Source organism: Gopherus evgoodei, chromosome 2 (assembly GCF_007399415.2).
Source record: "Gopherus evgoodei ecotype Sinaloan lineage chromosome 2, rGopEvg1_v1.p, whole genome shotgun sequence".
Lineage (NCBI taxonomy): Eukaryota > Metazoa > Chordata > Testudines > Testudinidae > Gopherus > Gopherus evgoodei.
In genome coordinates this window covers 61,904,229-61,931,291 of record NC_044323.1, presented here as the reverse complement: position 1 = coordinate 61,931,291, position 27,063 = coordinate 61,904,229, and the positions used below count along the sequence as shown (strand labels likewise).

General features: G+C 41.5%; 1 protein-coding gene and 1 long non-coding RNA gene across 10 annotated transcripts in view; one reads left to right on the top strand and one right to left on the bottom strand.

The window, feature by feature from the left end:
• The window catches only part of LOC115645751, a 952,243-nt gene that overhangs the window by 537,259 nt on the left and 387,921 nt on the right, over positions 1-27,063 (bottom strand). The window lies entirely within an intron of this gene.
• Positions 1-27,063, top strand: part of OSBPL3 (oxysterol binding protein like 3) — a 132,682-nt gene that overhangs the window by 72,285 nt on the left and 33,334 nt on the right. For 7 of the 8 annotated variants that reach the window (XM_030550786.1, XM_030550790.1, XM_030550785.1 and 4 more), the window contains exons 8-15: positions 35-138; positions 861-953; positions 1,729-1,879; positions 5,885-6,015; positions 13,034-13,141; positions 19,448-19,582; positions 20,307-20,400; positions 26,085-26,335. In XM_030550786.1, the coding sequence (XP_030406646.1) occupies positions 35-138; positions 861-953; positions 1,729-1,879; positions 5,885-6,015; positions 13,034-13,141; positions 19,448-19,582; positions 20,307-20,400; positions 26,085-26,335 (1,067 nt within the window). The remainder of the gene's footprint in view (positions 1-34; positions 139-860; positions 954-1,728; positions 1,880-5,884; positions 6,016-13,033; positions 13,142-19,447; positions 19,583-20,306; positions 20,401-26,084; positions 26,336-27,063) is intronic. The other variant, XM_030550793.1, reaches the window with a different exon arrangement.

The window sequence follows — 27,063 nt, the reverse complement described above, 5'->3', positions numbered from 1 at the left end:
GGAGCAACTGAAAATATTTTCTCTTTCAAAACAGATCTCTCGTATTGTCACACATATTTAATGGAAATGAGCCAGCTGTTACAGAGCATGGAAGTTCTCCATAGGACATGTTCGGCACCTGCTATAAATGCCATGCAGGTCAGTTGTGAAACTTATCGTATATACGTGATCATAAGCTGGTTTGTTTATAAGCCGACCCCCCTGCCCAAAGATGGATAAGTAAAAATGGAAATTTTTTATGACCCGTTCATAAGCTGACCCTATAATTTAGGGATCAGCAAACTTTGGCTCCTGATGAGCCGGGACAGCAACTGGTGGGGAAATTTTTTTTTGTGGGGGAGAAGCTGGGGGTCAGGGGAGTAACCCCTGTGACCACCCCCCACATGACCCCACCCCTAGCCCAGGACCCCCCACACTCTCTCCCCTCACCATCCCATCCCATCCCATCCCTTCCCACCTTATCTAGGGAGGGCCAGGGAAAGATATCTCTGACCTAGCTGGAGATACTCTGGCACGCTGGGCGGCACGGCCCTGCAGCTGCTTTGGAGGCTGCGGGGAGAGCAGTGTGGCCAAAAGCAGAGACTCTGGCCCCGCCTCTTCCCTTCTGGCTCTGCTGGGTGTGCTGCCTCTCCTTCCTCCCTCTGTTGGGGGGAGGGGCTGTGTCCAATCTCTCCCTCTCTATACCCGTTGGTAAGCTGACCCCCCTTCTCTGAGGCTTCCCTTTTTTACTAAAAAAATTCAGCTTATGAATGAGTATATACTGTACTTCCTGGAAGTGGGAGGGGTGTCAAGATGTTGATTCTTCTTAGCAGTATTATTTTGACACCTATTGTTGTTCTTGTTCCCTGTGTTGTTAAAAGGGTGGATCTTTTGAAAGTCCAAAAAAGGAAAAAAGAACTCAGAGGAAGTGGCGGTCTAGAGTAATTGGGAAAGACACTAAAGGAATGTTGCAGGTAACGGGAACAGTCTTTTTCCTGCCTGAACCCAACTTTCTCAAAATACTTACTTGCTTATTGATCCTTTCTTGCTCTAGCACTTGTAAGGAAATTGGAATCCTTCTAAATCACGTAATATGTGAGATTGGATTTCACAGTGCCCCGGGACTCAAAATAGTCATTGAGCAAAATCCTGACAACTTTGACATCCATAGCAAAATTCCCATTGATTTCAAAGTGGTCAAGATTTCACACGTGGTCTCAACTGAGCCTCCATTTCTGGGTTCAGAAGCCATTGCAAATCTTACAGTACTATTTAACTGTCTGTTTACCTAGTGGCTTCCACAAATCCATGTTGTTGGGGAGTTACAAGTTTAAACCATGGTACAACAAAATTCTCTACAACACTCCCCAGACCAAAAATAATGTTTCCATTAAATTTTTGTCACATCTCCAAGTTTGAAACCTTTGAGCATGCTCTCTCCTATTCTGTAGTTTGCCAAATGTATTCACCTGGATCAGTTGGATCAATCGGTCTTCAGCTGTCATTAAGACTGCGCCGATCACAACACGTCCACCATTCTTCTCAGACTCTTGCCTTTCTTCTCCACGTTCGTCTGAGATGTTAAACAATGTCATCTTCCCATCTTCTTGGAGGCATGCAAAAAACCATTGCTGATCAACAGCTGTTCCTCCCATGTTGTTGTCTAAGGCATGATTGTACATTGTCTGCAAAGTGAATGTAAAACTTTGACTTGTCATATTTTACCAACTGTAAATATCCTCCTTGTAGGTACCTACAGTATTTTCTGCCCCCATGCGACTGCATGCTTCCAATCCTAATTTATCTACAATAGATTTTGGGGAAGAGAAAAATTACTCTGGCTGTGAAACATCAGAATTTTCTAAAATGCAAGAAGACTTGTGTCACATTACACATAAAGGTGAGTGAGATTCTATGTGTTTCTTTTATGGCTATGTGAAGTGTCAGCTAAAATAATAGTGATATATCTGAGGCTGGCTTATGTAAAAATTCTTGAGTCCTGGATAACTTCGCATCCCATCCCCCTGCTTCCCAAGATGTGATAGGCACTGAAATGCGGTGGGCTCAGATCATTAAAATAGTAGCTTAACTATGAAATTTTTTTCTTCAAAACTTCAGATTTGGAACCAGAGTACAGTCTGAGCCCTGTCCAAGTCCAGAAAATGCTATGGTTTTACATAATTAGAGCCCTGTGCAATGCAAAATGTATATCCACATCTGATCTACAATCCGTGGCTGTAAAGCAAATATTCGCAGATCTGCAGGGTTCTATACGTAATACATAAATTGAAACTCATTTCATGTATATATTTTTTTTAAGTTGATTCCTTTTCAATTGACTTCGATTTTCCTTTAGCTGCTTTTCAGTTCATAATACACTCCAGTGGTCTCTCTTAAAGGGCAGATCCCCATCAAACCCAGTGACCTCAGAGTAATAAGCCAGTCTAAATGGAATTGTTGGAACTTTCACTCCTTGTTGAATGATGGTGGCCTGCCTTTTCCCCTCAGTTTCATATGTAGTTGCTCGAGACTCTGTTATCCTGGGAAGAAGCAGTTGTCCTAAAATCAGTTTCTATAAATGCGGCAGTATATTGTACCTGTGTGTATGAGCAAGAGAGTGCCAACTTGCTCACTCTCGTGCGCGTGTTTTCTCTCACTCGCGTGTACACACACAGTATGCATTCAGGGTGATTCTCAGTATTTCAGAGCTAATGTTTGTGATGCAAGGGTTGCTGTGGTAGTAACCTATTTTTAGTGAATACAGAACAGTAAAATATCATAGTAAGCAATCAGAGGGCTAGCTCAAGCTGCCACTGAACAGCCTTCTCTGCAAAAACTCTTTTCCATAGCTATGCTCTCTCTCTCCCATCTACTGTCACAACCCTAGCAGTATCTTTTTATTTGGCGGAGGGTAAGGAAAGTCCTTGTAAGGATCTGGCATTTTATTTTATTAGTATTTTATGAACGAGAAATTAAATAACTTTTTTTGAAGTGTTCCACCATTAATAAGGACATCTCACAGAAAACCCACTTTCCCTGGCCACGCTGCGACGTTATCATAAACGTTCCTCATTTGTTTTTCCCCTGTGGTGGAGATATGTTTTAGATACTGTATTTACATAAGTGAACTCTCTCACCATTGAACTTTGCAAAATAAAATGGGTCAAAATTAGATATGTTTATTAAAATGCAGTAGCACCAAATAAGATGTTTTAAGAATCTTCTTCCTTGAGATAATTGGGGCAGAAATATTGCCCTCTTCGAAATAAAAATATATGTATCATGGCTATAGGCTTTATGCTAGAAACCCAAGTGCTAGACCTGTTTTTTTGCTGAAGTGATTGTTGGCTCAGTGTCATTTAATACCCTTTTTTATGAAGGGTATGTAACACTTTTATGTTAATGCTGCTTTATTTCACACTGCCTCATCTATACTTCTGCAATAGGAAAATAATGTTTTAAATGGAGGAGAGGATTTTTTACATCAGACAGAACCGTCTCAGGCACACTGCACATATGCTAAGAAGATTGCTCTGGTATATCTCACAGGGGTTGGAAATCAGATTTGCACAGTGCTGTTAGAACACTACATTCCATTTCTTTCCATGTGATAAGTTATTCCTCTGCTATTAGTTACCACTGTAAAATTACGAGTGGTATTTCATAAATGGCTTCCATAGGCTTTGCACTGCATATGACCCACAAAGTAATTAGAATTATGACTAGGGTATCTTCTCTTTGTCGTAACTATAGGCAAAGATTTTTCAAGTTAGGCACCTATAACCGCTAGTCCCTTTTGTAAATCTTGAGTGCAAGTCTCTTGGACCCAGTACCTAAGTCTGATCCCTTGGTTTTAACTCAAAAAATGCACTGACAGCATAGACAGAGCTGGCTGTACAGCACTGTAGGTTTCCTCCCAGTAGGGGCTGAGCGTACAGCATTCTGTTTTGATGGTCACTGGGAATTGTGAACGTTCATCCCCTTTTATGATCAAGCCCTTTTAGAGCTTTTTTTCTCACTGCAGTGTAAACCTGGGCTCTTACTCGTGTGTTACCCCAACATCTCTCCCATCCACACCCCTGATCTGAGGTGGTGGTTTATACCACCAGCTAACTGGTCCAGCCAGTGGTACAGGCCTGGGTGAAGCTTTAACTTGGGATGGTAACCTGTCCACTTTTCAGTGAGGACAGAGGCTGAGCCAGTCAAGAACTGATTTTTCTCCAATGCCTCCCACAATTTCTCTTCCCCTCCCCGACCCCCATATGCCTAGAAGGACAGACAAGTTCTCCTACGATTCACTCAGCAGTTTAACGTACTGCAGTGCTCAGAACCATGGGATGTGTGCCCAGAAGTCCTAGTGATACATACAGATGAGTGCAGCACCAGTCTTGACTCAGTAACTTAAGCACAACTTTGCAATGTGACCACTCTCACATGAGCTAGGCTGGCCCGGGTGCCGATTTGCCCACGCTGACTCTGCAGTGATGACGTACCCTTGATAGAGCTAGTTTCTTTCCTCTCCATTTATCTTTTCCTTTGGCTCTGTCATCCTCACTTCTCTCAAATCATAGGCCCCCACCTCCTCTGTGAGCACGTGAATGCAGTGTTGCCAACTCTCACACTTTTGTTGCAAGTCTCATGAAATTTGGTCCTACCATAAATCCCCAGCTCCTGGAATCAAATGAATGCTGTAATTCTTATGCAGTGTTTTTAACAAGTTTCTGGCCAACCCGGTTGAAAAGAAGCTTGGAAAAAATTAACCCATGTACCCTCAAAAAAACAGAAGGCAAATAAAAGGATTCCAAAATGTATTACTACTTGAAGTCTTATGCTTGTTAAGCTGATCTCATTAAATTTTGGGGCCTGCTCATGATTTGTGAACGCTTGAAGTTAACAACACAGGGGTAGGAATGGAAATAGAAGTGTGAAGTTTCCATAGCATGCAAGTTACCTACTAAACAAATTCAATATCTTGTAGTTTGGTCCATTTAGTTCTTGTAACTTAAATTGAAATATCCCCACACCGATAAATACAGCATGGCCCAACACCACCGAGCCCTGTTCATGAACAAACTAATAGCCTGTCCACAGCTGGATTGTTTCCCCTGTGAATCAGTTAGCCCAGGTAGCATGTCTCCTTGATTTTTTCCACTGGAAATATTACTTCTTCAAGGAACGTAGGATAGATCCTTAAGTGTTTGGAGACTAAATCCATACTGAGGAAGGGAAGCAAGTTATTGTAGTACTTGCAGTTACAATGCTACCATTTATAATAAAGAATCATAATACTTAGACTCTGAAAATACAGGAGCACAGGGCATTTGGCATCTAATAAATACTTAATTTGCAATATTGTGGAAATTGCAGATTCTTCAATATTAGGCTTCTACCCAGGCAATTTTGCCAGCCAGCTGGCTGATGGCGGGAACCCCAGCCATCCCAGGCAACTGACAGCCAAGGCTCCCATTGTCAACTCCGTGCATTAACTGTAATATACTTGCAGCAAAATGTCTGGTTATCAAAAAAATTAGCAGGCATAACATAACATTTGAGGGGTTTTATTGTACCAGCAAATTTTTTCTTAAAAAAAAGTCTTCACTGGCTTTTCCAAATGACCATAATTAATAAAAGTCCATTATTACTTTACTTATTTCTATGTCTTGTCCATAACTCAGCAGTAATTATTTGACAATCATCCAGTTCAAGTAGAGCCTTAATAATAAGCATTTTTCCTAGTAAAAAACCAGGTCTTAACCTTGGGTAACCTTGCCTATCTTTAGTGCTCTGTCCCCACAAGTCTTGTTTGTCACTGTATATTAAGCTGCATTGAAATGTTTCACAACTTACTATACATCTGGTGGCATTTTTCTAACTGTCTGTTTTGTTTTGTTTTAATTTTTTTAAGCTTACTTCACCTTAAAGTCGGCTTTTAGTACAATCTCAGTTGAAAGAGAGAAACTGAAGCAGCTGCTGGAACATGATGCAGCCTCATCTCCATCTGCACAAATAGCTGGGTTGAAGAATGCCTTATCATCCGTAAGTAATATGTCAAGCTCAGTGAAATTCAGAGGGATTGGCTGTAACTGTTCATAAAATCTCTCATTCTTCAGTATCTTGAGTTATATTCATATCTTATTAATACTAAAGCAAACAAACTATGTATTTGGTGTTTCATATAATCCACTTATTCCAAACCTTGGAGATGTGGATAGTGCCCTCAAATCAACAGGACATTACTGTGAAAAGTTAATCTATTGTGTATTTTATTAAGTATTGGAAATATTCTGTTAAATCAGATCTGCTGTTTGACAGTGATCCAGAGTTAGTTTTTTTCTCTAATTTGGTGCTTCATATTATACTAACAATATAAATAGCTGTTGGAAACTGCATAACCCTATTGATCATAGCTGTGAAATTATTCATAATCCTAGCTGTGAAATTAGGAAGCCGTGTGGCATTATAAATAGAACGGTCAGAGAGCAGACTCTAATTTTAGAATTTCTATTTTATTTTTACCACCAAGATGTGGGGAAGTTTTGTATTACAGCAGTCAGGCATTGCACACCATGCTTTGGCCTAAAGTCATTTCTTGGCCAGCTGAAGCCTTTGGCTGCCCCTGCTAAACAAATTGAAATGCAACTAAAAACAGTAGTTCTGCTTTCTCTAATGCTTGTTTATAATTTTGCATTGATCAACTTTCTTCACTGGATTCTGGTGAAGAAGAGGCTACTATAAAATACAACCCCTGAACTAGCACCAGCTTAGTCTCAAGCAGTCACTTTGAGATTGATTTTGAGATTTCCACTCCCAAGACTGTTGATCAAACTCCTGAAATTCACAGTGGTTGATCTTCAGAAAAGAGGGAGTTGTCATTACCACTCTTTTAGATTGTAACTTATCTTGCAGTCTTCTGATTGGAGGCAGTGGTGACTCTACTGTGGGTGAACTGATAGAACTGGGTGCACAGCTAGAGTTCGCATAGGTGATAACTACCATTCACTTTCCAGAATCTCTGTTTATGGAAAGAATTTCTAGCTCATAGCATCCCTGATAGCTGCTTCCTCTCTCCACAGAAACCAGAGGCAGCTGAAGCTTCTTGCATGCCAGCTGTGTTCATTTAACCACACCTTTCTGTTTGGCTCCCATGAGACCTGCTTCTGACAGCTAGATAGGTCACAGCTGTACAAGCTGTCTTTGTCCAGAATTATTTTCTTACTACTTTAAAATCTGTAAGGGGTGGGGGGAATGCTTAGTTTAGGCTCTCTGCGCAGAGTGAACAGTCAGTTGAGTGTGTAACCTTTTCCCAAAAGGCTAAATATTGATCTTCAGCTGCTTCCTCTTGGATTTCCCTGTGAAACACTCTCTACCAGCTCCCATCCCCTGCTGTTGCATAATAGGGCTAAAAGAAAGGAATGCTGCACCGAAAAGAGTGCTCCGTCTGTGAAGTTCCACACTCCTCAGCTCAGAATCCACTGAGATCTGTTCTCAGCCTGTAAAGCCAGAGAGAGTGATGCTACAGCAGTAACCCGATCATCCCATGCAGCAGGGAATGTTCAGGAAAAAGTCAGGTGCTTCCTTTACAGGCATTTGGAAGGGTGGATGTACACATCAAGAACGCAGCAGTTTATGATCGAAGTACCAAAACTCTTCCTGGCTAAGACCTTCTTCCTTTTAAAGAGAGCACCAGCCAAAATCCCCACAGTCCTTACCAAGATGTTGAAAGGGATTTCTGGACAGCCTGAGCTAAGTGCTCAGCAGAGGTGGCTCTAGGTATTTTGCTGCGCCAAGCAGGCAGGCAGGCTGCCTTCGGCAGCTTGCCTGCGGGAGGTCTCCAGTCTCGCGGATTCAGCGGCTTGCCTGCGGGAGGTCCGCCGAAGCCGCGGGACCAGCAGACCCTCCACAGGCATGCCGCCGAAGGCAGCCTGCCTTCCACCCTCGCGGCGACCAGCAGAGCGCCCCCTGTGGCTTGCCACCCCAGGCACGCGTTTGGTGTGCTGTTGCCTGGAGCCGCCCCTGGTGCTCAGAGTAGTAGGCTCTGAAGGTGATCAGACAGATTTAAAGAGAGAGAAATCGCTTCTGCTTCTACTTTCTTCCTGGCTCCGGAGAGAGGAAGGCTGAAAGACAAACTCACTCCTACCTTAAATCCTATAAAAGACACTCCGCTCACAAACAGAAGGTACTCTCTCCTGCTGAGAAGGCAATAATCCTGTCCTTCACAAACAGACCAAGAAGAGCAAATAATCAAAGAGAAATCCCTCTCCTTGGGCTGAACACTACAAGAAGGACAACGTTCTGCAGCGGACCATGAAAATCAGGAAGAGGATACATAGCTAAGATGTCAGTTCTTTTTCTTCCTGTCCCTTGCTTATGTGACACTGTAGACTAGTAATAGCTAGTGCTGTATATCCAGCCAGTTGAAGGGGAAAGGGAAAGATAAATACCTACCTTCTGAATTCCAACTTGTTGATTCTTGGTGGTGTCTGTGTTGTCTTCCCTCCTCCATTATTTCTTCCCAACCCCCCTCCCCCCTCAAAAGATCATGAATAGATCAGAGGAGGAATTTCTTGGTGGAAGAGGAAGGAGAAGAGTAAACAAGGGAGGTGTCCGAAATCCAGGATCAAAGGGGGAAAAATCTGGTCGAGATCCTGAAAGAAGACTCAGTGATGGTTTCCGTAGCTGGGGCCATAGTGCTCCCATCAGAAGGTCATTTTTCTTTCTAGTAAACATACTCACGCAAGAACTGAAAATATGCTTTTTAAGGACTCTGAGGCCTTCATCATCAAATACTGACATCTACTTGCTTTGCAAGAGTGGTGTTGTACTGGTGAAATCTCAAAAATACAGACCTCTCATCAACCCAGAAGATTTTTTTGCCCTTTTATGGATAATGTTAGTGTCCACATTTTTCATAAGACACTAAATATATGCAGTGTTTTTCACCCCCAGGGCTGTGGTCTGCAAAACAGTGGTTAGGGGAGGCTACTGTGGCTGAGACCATGGACATCAGAGACTCACTGAAAAAGCCAGTCATTATTCCTGTAAGCTTGCAGATGAAAGGTGGTTTGCCTGGTGGTCATTTCCATAATAGGGTTGTCAGAAATTCAGCTGCACCTGTTCCTGGATGAGATACTGAAAAGAGACAGCTATCTCCAGGAAACACTGGAGAAAGTGCTGGCAAGGAATATAGAAACATGCAAATGATCCTTGTCAAATTATTCTAAGAGCCAATGGAAATATTTCAAACCCAGTTATAGAAAACAGTCCTTTGGCTGTATTTGTAGCAGAGATTCCCCAGAAAATGTTTGATATCCAATAATGAAAATCCTGGAACAAGAACACCAGTCTTTCCCCCTGTCTTTCCCCCTCCTCCTCCTCCTGACTAAAAAATGCTGCACAGTAACTGGAGAATATGAGTGAGGCTAAAGAGAGAATTGAGGGCATTTCTCTTTGTGATCCAGCTGAACAGCCTCAACAATAAACACCAGGGTCTTAGAGATTTTGTGGCAAGGATATGTGCTAGACTTCCTCCCAGCTCCCTCTCCATACTTCACTCAGCCCTGACAAACATCAAACTTTCCAAAAGATAGATGGCCTCTACTCCTCTCAGGGCCATAGAACCCATCTGATCAGAAGAGTCTCCTGGAACTGCTCCACCTTCTTCATATGGGAAGAGACCCAGGAGAGTGATGGTTATACTAAACCCCCAATACCTTATTAAGTGGATAAAGAAATCCAGATTCAAAATAGGAAACTGCAAGATCAGCAGTAACTGCAAAATCCCAAGAGACTATTACCTTGCTGCAGGGGGCCTGCCAGAAGCATTTCCAGTTTTCAGGGAGGTCATTATGAGATTCTATTTCTCATACAGTTTAGACCTATACCTGTACAAAACCCCAAAAGCTTCATAAAGCTACTGAGGGGCAGACAGTAATGAATTTTTGCCAGGGCAGCATCCCGACACACCTCAGTTTGCTAAATCAGTTATGAATATAAAAAACTTGCTTGAGCCCCAGCCAGGGCCGGTTCTAGCAATTTCGCCGCCCCAAGCACGGCGGCACACCGCTGGGGGCACTCTGCTGCTCACGGTCCCACAGCTCCAGTGACCTCCCGCAGGCATTCCTGCGGACGGTCAGCTGGTCCCGCGGCTCCGGTGGAGCTGCCGCAGGCGTGTCTGCGGGAGGTTCACTGGAGCCGCGGGACCAACGGACTGTCCACAGCCACGCCTGCGGCAGCTCCACCGGAGCCTCCTGCCGCCCTCCCAGCAACCGGCAGAGCATCCCCTGCGATGTGCCGCCCCAAGCACATGCTTGGCGCGCTGTGGCTGGAGCCAGCCCTGGCCCCAGCACCTCTTTCATTACAAATTAAGCACTGGTGGCAGTCATTATTAAGCTGACATTGTCAGGCCCTCTGCTCTATCAATTTCAGGATGAACCAAATCTGTTCAAGAATCCAGGGAACCAACAGCCAAAGCCTTAATTGTTCTCTCAGAGTACTGTATCCACACAAACCTGAAGACAGGACACTAAAAGAGACTATCCAGCCTCAGAATGGAAATACACCACAGGAGGCCTCATAATACTTACAGACTAAGAGAGGAAGGGTTAATCAGACTCCAGAAACAGATCATTCAGCTTCCCCAAAAGATCAGTTGTCAGACATGTCTCAAAATGTTGGTATCTGTGATGATGGAAGCTTCTTTTATACACCATTGCAATCATCTCTGTGCATCCAGTTTCCAAAAGGATCATAACCATTAAACCAGGTGAGTATCAGCCACTGGGGTTGGGCGGTCTTGGGCAACATCACATATATGCAGAGACCACCTAGCTATCCATGTCTACATTCACCACACATTATGCAGCTGATATACAGTCTTCCACATTTTGAAAGTGAGTGTGTCCAAGAGGCAGTCCATACATATGCTCCTTAAAATGACTTTATTTTTTGGGTTGCACTAATATATAGGATATATGCTTTTGTTATCTGAACCTGCCCTATCTTATTACTTAGTTTGTTACTCCCCAGACAGTTCAGAGCTAGTGGAAATGCAAGAACTAGAATTGAATGTTCTTAGCTGAAAACTTCCTTTCTGGGAAATGGTGTGTCCACTAGTCCATCAAACCCACTTAGATTACACTGTAGACTTCACATTTTGTCTGGCATTGATGCTTCCCTTGAAACCCCTCAAAACCAATTTTATGTACACCTCCTACCTCGATATAATGCCATCCTTGGGAGCCAAAAAATCTTACCGTGTTATAGGTGAAACCGTGTTATATTGAACTTGCTTTGATCCACCGGAGTGTGCAGCCCAATCTCCCCCCCCACCCCAGAGCACTGCTTTACCACATTATATCGGGTGGCGTTATATCAAGGTAGCGGTGTAGTTAGTTATTTAAATGTTCTATGTGCTGTTTAAGGGAAAGTTTATTTCCTATTATCAAGTTTATTAGTGAAGTTGTTTAAAGGGTTTTGTGTTGTAAGTTCAGCTTCAAAAGCACTCATTTGGGAACTAACCAGGGCCATCGCCAAAAAGATGTGATTGCCAGGTATTGAGTTTCAATGGCATCCAGTTTCTGCAGTGAAAGCACACACTCAGAAGTCATGATTAATGAAGGCTCTATTACCAGAAGTGTAAATATCAGGAAGGAAATGTTTCACACTGCCTCTGCAAACCTTTTAATGTTTCATTCCTAAAATTAATAACTTAGCTTGTTTATGAAATGGTGAGGAAATACTTGTCAGGGTCTTAGGTACCTGGTATAAGGTTTTTTGTTTGTTTGTTTGAGGCATCCTGACTGAAGCAAGTGAACTAGCCTCCCCTTCTGTTTTTACTTCAGTAGTTAAAATCTACCAACTCATGTTTAAATGTAAAGAAAACATTCCCATTTGATAGTGTTATCATGCTATATAAGCAGTTTCTTTTCAGAACTCTTTGGATAATAGATCACCTTTGTTTTATTACTTATTTATTTGAAGAGATATCTGCTTCTGAAATGGAGTATAGAATGGGGCATTCCATTATCACTGTTATGGAGAAATTTGTGTTTTAACTGTTAGTGAAAACGAATTTAAAAAATGAAATACTGTATATATGTTTTTTCAAAATGTTTGGTAATAAAATAATTGCACTAAAAGTCACAGTATCTTTCTCAGTTTGAGGAAGACAGAGCTACTCCCATTCACTTCATCATCCTGTTTGATCTTGCGCAAACTACATGAACAAAACCTAATGTTGAATTTAGGTGTTAAAATATGAAAAGTGCCTTTCCTCACTTTCACTTCTGTTCCCCAGTGTTCTAGCCATGCTGCCAATGGAACTGTCCCTCTGCCATCACTAGAGTTCTTTCTTGGAGAAACACGCTTGGCCTCTGGTGCATAAGGGCTGTCCTATGCTCTGTAACACTGCTTGCTCCATCCCTGCCCAAGTTGCGTAGTTTTTATAACCCACAGGCTGAGATGCAGCAGAAGGAAGCTGATTTGGGGCAGTTTTATAGGAGCAAAGCCAACTGTATGGCTGCTGTGAGGATGACTTTTAGGAAAAGTGCCAGTAGTCTGGATGCAGTGGCAAGTGAAGGGAAGTGTTTTATGTCAGACTGAAAGGGAAATGCATGTTTCTAATTGCACAGCTTTATAGTTCTGGGGAAAATAGTTTGAGTTAACAGTGTGTGATTAGAGAGGATAGGTTGTAGAGGGGGATAGAGGAAGAGACCTCAAAGGGAAAAATAACCCATAAAATAATATCTAAACTTTTAAAAAAACAGCATATAGCCTTTGGTGGCCTAAGATTTCCCATCTCCCCATTCTGTTTATTTGAATTCTTTCCCCCCCCACCCAAAAAACCCCAAAAAACTCGTGTTTGAGAGAGGAGCGATGTCTGAAGCATTTGTGATCTACTAAATGCAGGATCAAGAACAGGTCATGTATCTAGTGACTTTCTTTCTTTTTTTCTACTTCATTCAAAGTTTTCTTCTGCCCCTTTTACATAATAAAGCCACTGTCTACATTAGCTAAGAAAACTTTATGGCCCCATATTTTTTGTTAAATGTTCCAGGCCATAGCACAAAACACAGATCTTAAAGACCGGTTACACAGAATACATGCCGAGTCTATGCTCCTTGATTCAGCAGCTAATGCAAAATCAAGTCCCGATCTGGTGAAGGTGGGTATGGATTTCCTATTTCAGTGGTGTCTGTTACTGCAAACTCTTAGACTTAGACTATTGCATAGCTGTGTACTGTCCCGTTCCTTTGTTCCCCATACAGTGAGTTGTATTAGCAAAAGGAGCTCCTCTTCCCTCGTGTGTGGCTCACATGGTGTGGCATTGTGCAGTATTAATTTAGAACAGTTTTCCTAAACACTTCCATTGCTTTTTGGTGCCTTAAGCATGAGCAAAGTCACCCCATCATTCTATCTGGCATTATTTTCTCTCAAAGCTGTCTGTTTTCCTTGATCAATCTCATGGTCCCTAGTTGCTACTGATACCTGTATAGCAGCTTTAACACAGAAGCCAAATAATTTTAGAAGGGGAAGGGTAACTTTTTACTGTAAAATACATTAAGTATTGTGCTTTGGATGTATTTTGTTCTATTGAATTTGGTTTGACTCCTTGTTAGTACAGAACATCAGCTGCCAGAGTGTTTCATTAAGGGCTAGTTATATTTTTAAATAAGTACTAATAATATGCAAAAATGGGTCATTATTTAAAAAAAATGGAAAAAATGAGATTTGAGCAGTTTTAGCAATTTAGTTTTCCTTGTATGTAGCTAGGATGTCCCCTACATGTCTCAAATGTCACTTATAAATCAAAAAGTTACCTCTTGAAGGAAACAGAGTGTGTGTGCATGTGTGTTCCTGTTCTGTTTCTGGTGGATTTCCTAAATGTTACATCAAAGAAATTTCTGTAGTGATTGTACAGTGAATGTTTCATTAGAAGTTGAATGAGAGATTGCATTTTGTTTTATATCCTCTGTAATGTATTTATTTCCTCCTTTTTTTTTTAAGACATTTATTTCATCATTCAGTCGGTTCAATTGTCTTGGTATAATGTACTATTTGAGCTGGATTTTGGTCACACTTTGTAGATTTTAAAGTGTAATTGATTGTGCTAGTGGCCTTTGCTTTTTATCCCCCTGAGAATTTGAACAGTGGTTCAAAAATGTATAATAGCTCTTCTGGATAGTTGCTTATCTCAGACCAACTCTTAGTCTTGAAAAGATTTTCTTATTAATACATAAAAGGCCTTGCCATGACAGTGGGTCAGTGCTGAAGCAATGTATGTACCATGCAGTAGATGCCTAAATAAGTTTGGGTTTTTTTCTTATTTATGTAATGTTTCATTCCCAACTGTCCATAACTTAGCTCAGGCTTTGTTCTAGTTAGCTCAAGGAGCAAGGCACTTACACTGGACCTGTTTCGTTTCTAGTTAAATGTGTTCTGGAAGACTGTTAGATCAGTGAACTCTAGAGCAGTCGGAGTGGTAAGAAAGGGCCACTGTACAAAATTTGGTTTTAAGTGCACTCAAAGATATTACTACTTTGCCATTCTAAGCTTCCTGTGTCGTTTTTCAGGGTAAATCTAACTTATTTGGAGGGTGCTAATTGATGATATCCTGCTGAAAAGTATTGAATTTTCATAGCATGGGCAACTTTATTCATCCTAAGTCTCTTGATGCCAGAAATTGGCAGGATGTCTTACTCAAGCTCCAGTTGCACTCTGGCAATGGTTATGCACCTCTACCCTGATAAACACGAATTTGGATATAACGCGGTAAAGCAGCGCTTCAGGGGGTGGGGCTGCGCAGTCCTGCGGATCAAAGCAAGTTCGATATAATGTGGCTTCACTTATAACGCGGTAAGATTTTTTTTTTTTACTCCCAAGGACAGCATTATATCGGGGTAGAGGTGTACTCCAGAAATATGGCACTTATTTTTACTTTGACCGTATGGTGTCACTGGGGTTTGACTCAGTGACAGCTTCTCTATGCTCTCTACACTCTGGTAACAAATTATGATGATAGATCCTGTAGAAATCAAACCAGTGGTGTGGGGCGGGGGGGAGGAACTAGTTTCTCAAGGCTTAGGGTAAAAGTTTAGTTTGTCCATATAGCAGCTCATGACTTCATTGCTCATCTTGGAGTCTTATGAAGTAAAGAAGAGAAAATAAAACTCCAACATAGTAAATTGTAAGAAACTACCATGTTCTCAGATGGGACTAATTAGTTCATATTGTTGCTTTTTATATTGTTTTCAGTCATGTACGCAGTCCCAGGAACAACAGTTATCCTAGTCTTCCTGTAAGACATTGATTATTAGATACCTTCCACCTCCTGACAAAGGAGAAGATTATGAAACTTTAACTATTGTGAAGTTATACCCTTTTTTCTTTTATTCACAATTGTATAAGTAAAATCGGTGCTGTTTTGTATGTTAGTTCACTGATATTGTACAGAATTTCATAGTACAGTAGAATCTTATTGACTGGCATAAGCTCCAGTGGCAACACACCTCAATTAAGCATTCCTCCAAATTCATCAGGACATCATGGTTATGTGGCATTAGTGCACTTCACGTTCTTAATGCATTCCTTTAAAAATATAAAGCACTAAAACATTCTTTTAAACATATGAGATTTGATTATTAGAACAAAATAGGGAAGCTGCAGAATGAAAACGTCCTGCTGTCAGACCCCTGGAAACTATTGCAAATATATCTGCAGATAACACTGGGCTAGTAGTGCTTTTTATCCTCAAAAGGAGGATCAGCTCAAAAGAAACAAAGTAAGTGTAGGGAGTTAATGGAGAATAGCAGTGAAGTTTGGGCAAGCAGTACAGGGTTGGTAGCTGGAAACAGATTTGGCATCATCCAAAGAGGAGTGGAACCACCTCAAAAGAACATGGATTGTGGAGGTGGACAATGAAGATGGGGTGTGGAGAGGGAAGAAGGGAGAAAGAGGAATGGTGGTGGACTCCTGAAGTGCAGGTAGCAATCAGAAGTAAGAAAATGGTGCGTAAAGAAAAAGAAACGAATCTAGAGTACAAGTGAAAGTGAATACAGAGAAGCAAAGCAAGCTGCCAAGCAGGCAGTGAAGGCCAAAGACTGTGCCCTAGACAGCCTGTAAAATGAGCTTGTAAACGACCTGCAGTTGGCTGGCAAAAAGACTACTGTAGCATTGCAAAAATGAGATTCAGCGAGAAGGAGGATGGTGCTGCAATGCCATTTGTAAATGATAACTGTGGGAGACTGCTAGTAACACCTGAACAAGCAAAGGAGAGGTGGAAACAATACCCTGAATCTTTATGAAATGAGGCAACCCACTTTCAGGTGGAGTTGCCCATATGTGAGCCTAATGTGGTGCCTGAGCCTGACATAATGAAGAGGTGAGAAATGCAGTCCAGAAAATAAAGAACGGTGAAGCAGTGGGACCTGATGAGGTGACGGTGGACCTGGTGAAAATCTTGGGTTAGAGAGAGGCATAAAATAGATGAGCAGAGTGGCTAAAACAGTCTGGGCAAGACAAGAGATTCCCCCAAGATTGGTGCAAGTCTATCTTGATCCCAATACATAAGAAGGGAAGCATCTGTGAATGTGGAAACTATTATGGATTAAAGTTACTGCTGCACGGGATGAAGGTACTGGAGCATATCTTAGATGCTAGGATTAGGAGAGTGGTGGAAGCCATCCTCATACAAGGACATTCAGCTTTAGGAAAAGATGAGGAACCATAGATGCCATGTTTGTCATTCCTCAAGTGATAGAGAAGGGGCTAGAGTACCAACAGGATCACTTCTGGGCTTCTATAGACCTAGAAAAGGCACCTGATAAAGTGGACAGAATGATGCTCGTACCAGTGCTTAGGAAATATGGAGTTTCTGATAATTTAATAACTATGGTGCATGCATGATGATTAAAAGGAGCTTGTTCCAAAACATGTTTGGAAGTGAAAGTTGGACTGCATTGGGGATTGACCCCTCAGTCTGCTCGTGTTTACCATATTGATGGACTACGTCAGCAAAAGCATCCCAGTGGGAAAAGGTGAGAAGCTATTTTATGCAAATGATGCATCAATAAGGGCGTCCTCAAAGTAAGACCATGGGGAAATAGCTGGTCATACCAATGGTTTACTAAGTAGTCATGTTCATTTCCATCCCGTGCCTAAGACTGAAGTTACTTGGATCCATAAAATGCCACAGGGAAACTGGATATAGAGTTTAATGGAGTACCATTAAACCAAACTGGCCAATTCAAGTACCTCGGTGGCTGTGTTACAGCAGATGGCAAGCTTGAATGTGAGATACAGTCCATACTGGAGAGTGCTGGCTCGTGAATGACAAGCACAGGCCACTGAGACTAAAAGCCTAATTGTATAGAACAGTGGTGTGCCGTGCAGTGCTACTTGATTCAGAAGCATGGGTTGTAAAGAGATGGCAGGGCCAATTGCTACAGGTGTTTGAAATGAGATTTTCACGCAATAAAGAGTCACACAAAGAGAGAGTGACTGCCTTCCATCCTAATGCTTTCATTTCACAAAGTCTGTGATGTGGCTGACAGAATCCAGGGAGCACAACTTTGCTGGTTTGGATACATATCGATGGGGAATGAAGAGGACCTGGGGAAGATAGCATAGCAGGAGAGGGAAGTAGGAAAAGAGACCCTGAGGAAGCAATGGTTGAATTGCATCGAAGAAGGTGGTAATCATTGGTGTTGGACATTGGTGTTGCCCTGGTCAGACGAAGGTGGTAGATGCTTGCAATGCAACTCGGCCCTAGATGATGGAATAAGGGGAAGATGTGTGCTATTTATCTTGTGCTCAGTCACTAACACTCAGTGCACTGAGTGTATTTCCTGACAGTTATCTAAGCAAGGGCAGCCATTTATTAGGCTACCAGTTAGTTAAGTAGGTTCTACTATATCGGATCTTACAATAATCATAGGTATATGCAGAATGAAATTTGAGGGCAGTAACATGCTCAGTGAGTCCCCTTGCCGTTCTCTCCAATAGCTGTGGAGGTACTGAGAACAAGGACACTGGTTCCTACCCACTTCTTTTCCCTCTCTGTACCCAGTAGATAGTCTAAAATAATGAGTCCCTTGGTGCTTCTCCTGCCATCGCTAGCTTGCCAATAGCATCACTGTGCCAAGTACACAAAGACTGTTTAAGACTTGCTGTGGTACAAGACAATCAAATCCCCATTATAATCTATAAATTCTGCTATGAATCCCACAGCAAAGGCTATTTCCTTTAAGTAGCCTTGGTAATATGATATTCTTCATTAATGGGAGGCTGCACATGAAGACTGGATGTAGTACTACCACTGCATAAGTGGCCTAGCAGCCGAAAGAGAGCTAGGAAAGAGAGACCCTCAGAATACTTTTTGGCTTCTGTAAATCTTTGTATGCCAATGCACTGAACATTTTGTGTTTAAACAAGGCTTGAGCGGAAATAAATGACTAATTTGCAGAGGCTAGGGGAGAGTCTGTTACATTTAGTGTCACATCCATTACAATCAGCCAGGAGTTTTTGGAAATAATGGCCAGATGGAGATGCTGACGTGTGGCTACAACATGTGCAAGCATGGATTGGGCAGCGGTTGTGATAACAGGCTGCATGACTGGGTGGGGCTAGTTGCTGGTGCCCCCTGTGGCTGGTTTCTAGTGCAGTTGAGAATAAAATGAAGAGTTCCCAAAGGTAAAGGTCCTGGGATTTTGGTGATGGAACTTGGGTTCATGTAATAGGGTAAGACCTTGTGGGCTGAGGTCCCCACCTTGCTGCAAAGTCCCTCCCCCTTGTGGTAGGGAGGCTGCTAGGACTCTGAGAGAGCTGCCTCCTTGGGGGGAGGGAGAAGGGGGAGGGTAAGCTGAGGAGAGAGAGCCACCCCACATTGTGGGTTATTTGGTAAGGAGCCCTGTAACCCCTGCACTGGAACCAAATAGGTGCCTGCTATAGGAGAGTCTGAGTGATGGTTGGCTAGTGCCTCTCTCCTGTGTTAAAGTTTAATAGAAGTTGTGGCTGCTGCTTAATTCCATGCATATGTCTGTCCTCATTTGCTGTTGTGTCCACATCAATAAACAGGGAGTTTTTGTAGTTGCTTTCCTTTCATGGGGAAGCTATGTACAACTTGTATGCACATACATTTAGCTCAACATATCACTTGACTATTGTAACATTTTAACAGCTGTTCTTGGCGGGGAGGGGAATGCATATGCAAGAGCAGTAACTAATTCTGCAAAATACACATTACTGAGCTTCACTTTGTCATTTGTGTGTCTGATTCTTCTTCTGCACTTGGTAGCTTGTCCCCTCTCTGCAATGCATGCTTCCTACAGTAAACTGTGCAGGGTGCATGCGTTCATCTGTGGCAACATTTAAAGCCCTCTCTTTGAGTCATGTATCTTTTGGTTTGTACCTACATGTGCACATTGCTAATTACCATACTTTTCCCTAAAAGCCGTTCATTTATTTTAAACAGGAAAATGCAAGAGAAGGAAGTCGAAGCCTGGTTCACCAGCTCTCCAATGAAAGTAGACTGTCTGTCACGGACTCGCTGTCAGAGTTTTTTGATGCTCAAGAAGTCCTTCTGTCTGCAAGTTCTTCAGAAAACGAGGTCTGAGCACAAATATCAGACTATCTCTCTGATGTAGCTTATTTCAACATATTTAACCTTTCATCTTTCTGCATGGTAATTGCAAACTTGCTGATCTACCACAAATGAAATATTTTGGAGGATTTTAAAGTCACATACACTTAATTGTTTGCTACTCTTAAAAAAGATAAAGTATAAGGGAGGTGGCTGAAGAGGGAAAACAGGCAATGTAGCTTGCACGCCTGATTTTAAAATAGAAAGTATAAGGAATGTAGTTTTGCAGCGTCTGTCTTGAGTCGTCCTAGAGGAGTTGCAAGAAATTTTATCAAACAGTTGTGCATTTGTACGTTTTTTTTTCTTGGGGCACCTGTAGATTGACCTGTGGCAGATGCTACTTTGCAGCATGCAATTTTAAACTTTTTCTGTTTCATGAAATTCCAAAAAGTTGATAAGACCAGATTTCAAGAAAGGCCTCTCTAAATTTTCAGGATCAAAGAAAACAAGTTTTGCCTTCATAAATCACTACTAAATTATTTTATTGAAATCTTTTTAGTGATGGATCTCTGATCTGCACACCTATTCGTATTTTTAGGCTTGCCTGTTGCTTCTATACAACACAGAAACAGTGCAAACAATACAGATCTTTCTTCCATTAATTTCACAAATGATCATAACAGTTGTCAAGAGTAGCATATTGCAAACTTATTTATATATATAAATGTATGTTGTTTCCTTCCCTCCCCAGGTATCGGATGATGACTCATATGCCAGTGATATAAGTGATAACATCTCTGAGGATAACCTAAGTAACGACATTGAGAATGAAAGGCAGACTTTGGGTAAGATTTGTTTTGTTGTATCCTATTCTGAAAAGAGGCATTTTCTTACCAGAAATCAAATCTTAAAGAAAAGCAAAAACTAACCAATGTCTACATCTTGAAATTTGTGATACCAGATTGAACAGTTTTTGGAGTAGTGTAGTTTGGATAATCTTTGTGCAGTCAACTGTGCCTGGATCATTTTAAGGTGTGAGGATTGCTGTGTATCAGCACAGACACTTGTCTGCTGCCTGTGTCACCTCTCTGCAGAGACCTGCAGCTGCTCCCAAGCTTCTTTCCATGACCTTGGGACCCTGTGGAGTAGCTAACCCCAGGGGCTATCTCTTCTTCACTGAAAGGCAAATATTTTCTCATCACTCTAAATCTTCAGTACGAACTTGTCCCCTTACATATCGTTCAAATCCAAAGAATAGTTACGGTTAACAAAATGCAGCTTTTGTTATGTGAGAATAACTGTACGCTGATCGGCCTGGTGTATGACCATAATGCTTTTCTCTTTTTGGTTTTGTCCCCGCTAGCACATACATCAGCAAAACCTTTGTCGGAAAGTGGTGAAAAACACAACCCTGACTGATATGAATTATATATGTACACACATACACACATAGAGCAGTGTGAACAGCACTATGTCATCAGGAAAGCATCTCCCACCAACATAGCTACCGCTGCTCATTGGGGTTGGTTTAATTAGGCCAGTGGGAGAGCTTTCTACTCCCAGCACAGAGTGGCTACACAGGAGGCCTTACAGCAATGCAGCTGCAGGAGTACAGATGTACCGCTCTAAGGTCTGTAGTGTAGACGTAGCCTTTGTTTTCTCTTGATTGCAGTGGTAATGATTGTGTTTAGGGCAGTCCATTTGATCACAGTTAACTTACAAGATTAACTCAAAAAAATTAAGCTCAGTTTTAATTGCACTGTTAACCAATAGAATACAATTGAAATGTATTAAATATTTTGGATGTTTTTCTGTTTTCACATATATTCTGTGTTGTAGTTGAAATCAAATTGTATATTTTTATTACATATATTTACATTGTAAAAATGATAAACAAAAGAAATAGTATTTTTCAGTTCACCTCATACAAGTACTTTAGTGCAATTTTTGTCCTGAAAGTGCAATTTACAAATGTAGATTTTTTTGTTATGTAAAATTTCAGAGCCTACAAGTCCACTCAGTCCTACTTCTTGTTCAGCCAATCGCTAAGAAAAACAAGTTTGTTTGCATTTTTAGGAGATAATGCTGCCCTCTTCTTATTTACAGAGAGAACAGCCATTTGCATGGCACTTTTGTAGTCGGAATTTCAAGATATTTATGTGCCAGATATACGAAACATTTGAATGCCCCTTCATGCTTCAAATGCCATTCCAGAGGACATGCTTCTAGGCTGATGAGGCTCATTTAAAAAAATGTTAATTAAATTTGTGACTGAACTCCTTGGGGAAGAATTGTATGTCACCTGCTCTGTTTTACCTGCATTCTGCCATATATTTCATGTTATAGCAGTCTTGGATGATGATCCAGCGCATGTTGTTCATTTTAAGGACACTTTCACTGCAGATTTCACAAACACAAAGAAGGTACCAGTGTGAGATTTCTAAAGATAGCTGCAGCACTCAACCTAAGGTTTAAGAACCTGAAGTACCTTCCAAAATCTGAGAGGAATGAGGTGTGGAGCATGCTTTCAGAAGTCTTCAAAGAGCAACACTCTGATGCAGAAACTACAGAATCTAAAGCACCAAGAAAGAAAATCAACCTTCTGCTGGTTGCATCTGACTCAGATAATGAAAAATGAGTGTGGGTCGGTCCGCACTGCTTTGGATGGTTATCGAGCAGAACCCGTTATCAACATGGATGCGTGTCCCCTGGAATGGTGGTTGAAGCATGAACGAACATATGAATCTTTAGCGCATCTGGCATGTAAATATCTTGTGATGCCTGCTACAACAGTGCCATCAGAATGCCTGTTGTCGCTTTCAGGTACCATTGTAAACAAGAGGCAGGCAGCATTATCTCCTGAAAAGGTAAACAAACTTGTTTGTCTGAGCGATTGGCTGAACAAGAAGTAGGCCTGAGTGGACTTGCAGGATCTAAAATAAAACAATGTAAAATTTTTGGATTCAGGTTTTTTTGTACAAAATTCTACATTCGTAAGTTCAGCTTTCATGGCAGAGTTTGCACTACAGCAGGAGTTCTCAAACTGGGGATCGGGAACCTTCAGGGGGTCGTGAGGTTATTACATGGGGGTCACAAGCTGTCAGCCTCCACCCCAAACCTGCTTTGCACCCAGCATTTATAATGGTGTTTACATTTCTAAAGTGTTTTTAATTTATAAGGGGGGTTGCACTCAAAGGTTTGCTATGTGAAAGGGGTCACCAATACAAAAGTTTTGAGAACCACTGCACTACAGAACTTGTATTAGGTGAATTGAAAAATACTATTTATTTTGGTTTTTTACAGTGTAAATACATGTAATCAAAAATAAACATAAAGTGAGCACTGTACACTTTATATTCTGTGTTGTAATTGAAATCAATATATTTGAAGATGTAGAAAACATCCAAAAATATTGAAATACATGGTAATCTGTTTAACAGTGTGATTAATCACACAATTAATTGCAATTAATTTTAATTATTTGACAGCCCTAATTGTGTTCATTTTAAGTAGCTTGCTGATTGCATCGGGGGCCTTGCATTTTTCATTCAAAATGATTCTTTTTAAAAAAGAATTGGAAGAAATGCCTAAAACCGAAATCCATATAAATTTGCTTTTCTCTTGTCCTGGACCATGGAAAGCTGCACTAAGGAGTTACTATTTGGTTACAAAGGTTAGAAGTTGTAACTATAACTTTTATACTAACAGTTTTGTGCATGCCGAGTTCCTGGTTCCCTGTTCTCCCTCTGCCATTTCAGCTTAAATCAAGATTGGATGACTTTCTAGAAGATATGCTTTTAGCTGAACCAGAAGTTATGGGGTTGATACAAGAGACACTTCGTGAAATTCAGTGGCCTATGTTCTGCAGGAGATCAGACTAGCTGATCATAATTGTCCCATCTGGTCTTAAAATCTAGCTCTCAAGACAGCTCAGCATGTCCATTATCTCCCTCACTGTGTAGCAAAACCATGTGTTACAGCTCTAGAAAACCATCACCAAACTTTTCAAATGTACATTCCTAAAGTTTGACGTTGAAAGAAGCTTCCTGAGTATCCCAGGTATTCAACACCCACAACTCTAAATGAAAACCAGTGGCCACTGAAAAATCTGCACTTCTGGAAATAGAACATTGTATGTAGGCGTCCAAAGTATGGATATAAGTGCCCAACTGAAAAAGCTAGCCTTGGTGTTAAGCCTCCATTAGCATGGTTAGACCATACATCTGCTGTTTATCTCAGATTATGTATGCCCTGATGTATTTACAGTTGTCTGTATTGCTTTATATAGGCCACATCTTTGTTGACTTCCATGGAGCTACAACAATTTACACCAGCTGAGGATGTAGCCCAAACTATTTAGTTCAGTTGATTAGTCCTTGCTGTGCAATCTGAGGATTTCAAAGGGTGTGACAGCATCCTATTTCAAAGAGCTGTTTTGAACCAAAATACATTTTTAGCACTTTTGTTGCCTATTCAAAGGATATCACCTCCCTGCTGGAGTCTAGGAAAACAGTTTCCCTTTGGGCTGAGTTTTTTTTTCTTTTCTTTTTGGATGTTAATTGTCTTCCTCTCCCATGGGAAGCGTCTGAGTCAACCGCTTTCTGAAAGGGAAGTCATACAAGTATGTTAATTGTTTCCTTACCCCAGGTGGGCTCTCAGATTCTGGATCTTGCAGTTTTTTATGCAAACTAGTATTATGACAGATTGCATGTAGGCAGGAAAATAATGTGCAATAAATTATAATTCAGCTATCGTGTGGTGTTTGTCATAGCTACCATGCAGGGATGAGAGTTCAAACTTGGTCCTTCATTCTTAGGTAATCGGTGTCTGGGAGAAATGCAGAGGCAGAATGCTCTGTGCAGCACTATGACCTTTGTGTGCACTGACAATTTTCTGGAAATTCACTGATGCCCTTAGAACAGTGCTGGCAAAGTTGGCAGCAATAGCTTAGTCCCAGACAGGTGCTGCTTTTCTACAGTGCCATTTTTGGCATGCTCTAAGCAGAGTTAGAAAATGTAATCTAGATGACCACTATTATTTTTACCACCATCTCACTATTGCAGGCACCAGTGGAGTTTTACTGGTGTTAGTACAAAGTGAGGAAACTTTTTAAAAATGAACTGACTCTATCTTCATGGGCAACACTTCTCTGGCTATTTCAGGCAAAATGTAGACAGGCTACGGAGGCAGTGGTATCCATCCCTCTGAGTGGGACATGGCCTCGAAGACTCATGTGGGGAAGACAACATGGAAAAGGAGGAAATTATATACTAAGGGAGCCCCCAAATGTCCCAGGATCACAGATGGGTGCTGTAGAAACACACAGACACTGTTCAGGGTGATTGAAAATAAAATGGCAAGATAGCGGGAGGGGTGAGAGGAGGATCTACCTAATGGCTTAGACAAATAGGATGAGGGTATAGCTAAGTCAAGTAATCTACTCGGGCCAGTTCATATTCTGACATACCCCTTATCCCTGTGGTGGGGCTTTATTTTAAATCTATCTCAAGTCGTTTACTATAAAACTTGGAACTATTTATTGTGCCCAGATTGCTCTGACACCAACACATTCTTTGGGATGTGCGAGTTATCCTTTTGAATGTCAAGTAAGCTCATAGCCCTCCTGTGGCCTTCTCCAGCACATAGGTGTGTTGTGAAGCTAAATTCAGTAGTGTTTGAGGTATTTGAGGACTTGGATGAGCATCATGGAAAAGCCTGCCAACAAATATCTGGTGTTTGTCTACAGCAACAGATTTTTCTTGATATGAGGAGTCCATCAAATCAGCATAAAGAGATGATGGGGGGAGGTAGTTTCACACTTTGGTTCTGTAAAGCACACTTTTGTCTTCTGAAAAGAATGTCAGCTTAATTGAAGATATCTCAGGAAGGCGTTTTTATGTTACTTAAATGTACACGAATCCGTCTCTTGTGAAACAAGATAGTTCTAATATGTGCTCTGTAGAGGTGTAACTTCTAAGTGCCTGTGGATATGTCTGCACTGCACTAAAACACCGGTGGCTGGGCTATGGCAAGTGACTCAGACTTGTGGGGCTTGGGCTGCGAGGCTATAAAATTGCAGTGTAGACATTCGGGGTCAGGGATTCTCCCTTCTCCTGGAGTCTCAAAGCCTGGGTTCCAGCCTGATCCCAAATGTCTACATTGTAATTGTATAGCCCTCCATGCTGAGCCCCACAACCCAAGTCAGCTGACGTGGGCCAGCAGCGAGTGTTTTATTGCAGTGTAGATGTACTCTTAGGCTTTTCCAGAGCATCTCAAGGGATTCTTTTCAAGCATTGGTGCTTCATGTATATCTCAGTAAAACTTGCTCGGTTTAAAAACTTGTTTTAAATGATCAATGTACAGTAGATATCTTCAAACCACAAGTCAATATTTGAGTCAGATGAGGAGTGAAGCCTTGTCTGAAAGATAAGGAAATTGCTGATGCTTTAATACATCCATAGTGATTTCAAGAGATGATACTGTAAGAAAACAATGAATTGCTTAATGTGCTCCTGGGATTTCCTTCCAGATTGCATTCCTGAAAGTGGAATAGGAAGCCATTCCAAGCGGAGAACGTGTTTGCCGGCTCCATGTCCTAACACCAGTAACATCAGCCTATGGAATATCCTGAAAAATAATATAGGGAAAGATCTCTCCAAAGTGGCCATGCCTGTTGAGTTAAATGAGCCACTTAACACTCTTCAGCGACTTTGTGAAGAACTGGAATACAACGAACTTCTGGATAAAGCAGCACGTACCCCGAATTCATTTGAAAGGATGGTAAAAACAAAACAAAAAAAAACCTCTCCAATACTGAGCAACATGAGATGTAACTGAAACAGAACACAATGGATTGTCTTAAGCCTAAGAAACCAGAAATTACTTTTTTTCATTTCTTGTGCTTACAACTGAGAGGGGCAGGTTGTTAAAAGAAAACATAACTAGCTCCTGTGATCTGTTTGACATAATTTCCACTTTTGTAACAGAGTAGCCATTCTCAGGTATCTGATTCTCCTGCAAATGTAGTTAAGGGAGAAGCTTAGTTCTGGTCTGTGTTGCTGTCTTCTCTCTGAAAGGTTTAAAATGTGTTTTTACTTTTGTTGTGGAACTAATATGCTTCCCCAACTAACAAAAATGGCACAAATCTATTCTGCTTTGGCAATGTCTTTTTCAGTGCATGGGGGACACAAACAACCTGTGCCTGCCAATTAGTGGGGGAGGGAGGCAGAGTGAGAGCAGTTGGCTTCTTTCAACTGTATTTTCCACTCCATGCATCCAGTGAAGTGAGTTTTAGCCCATGAAAGCTTATGCCCAAATAAATTTGTTAGCCACTAAGGTGCCACAAGTATTCCTCGTTCTTTTTGTTTTTTGCTGATACACGGCTATCAGCTGAAAGCTGAGCATATTCAGTCCGTGTGAGCATGCTCAGTACAAGTCAAACAGCAAATCAGGAGGGGGGGGATGCCTGTGATCCCGCATGTTCTGCCCCTCTTTCCCCCTTCCCTCCC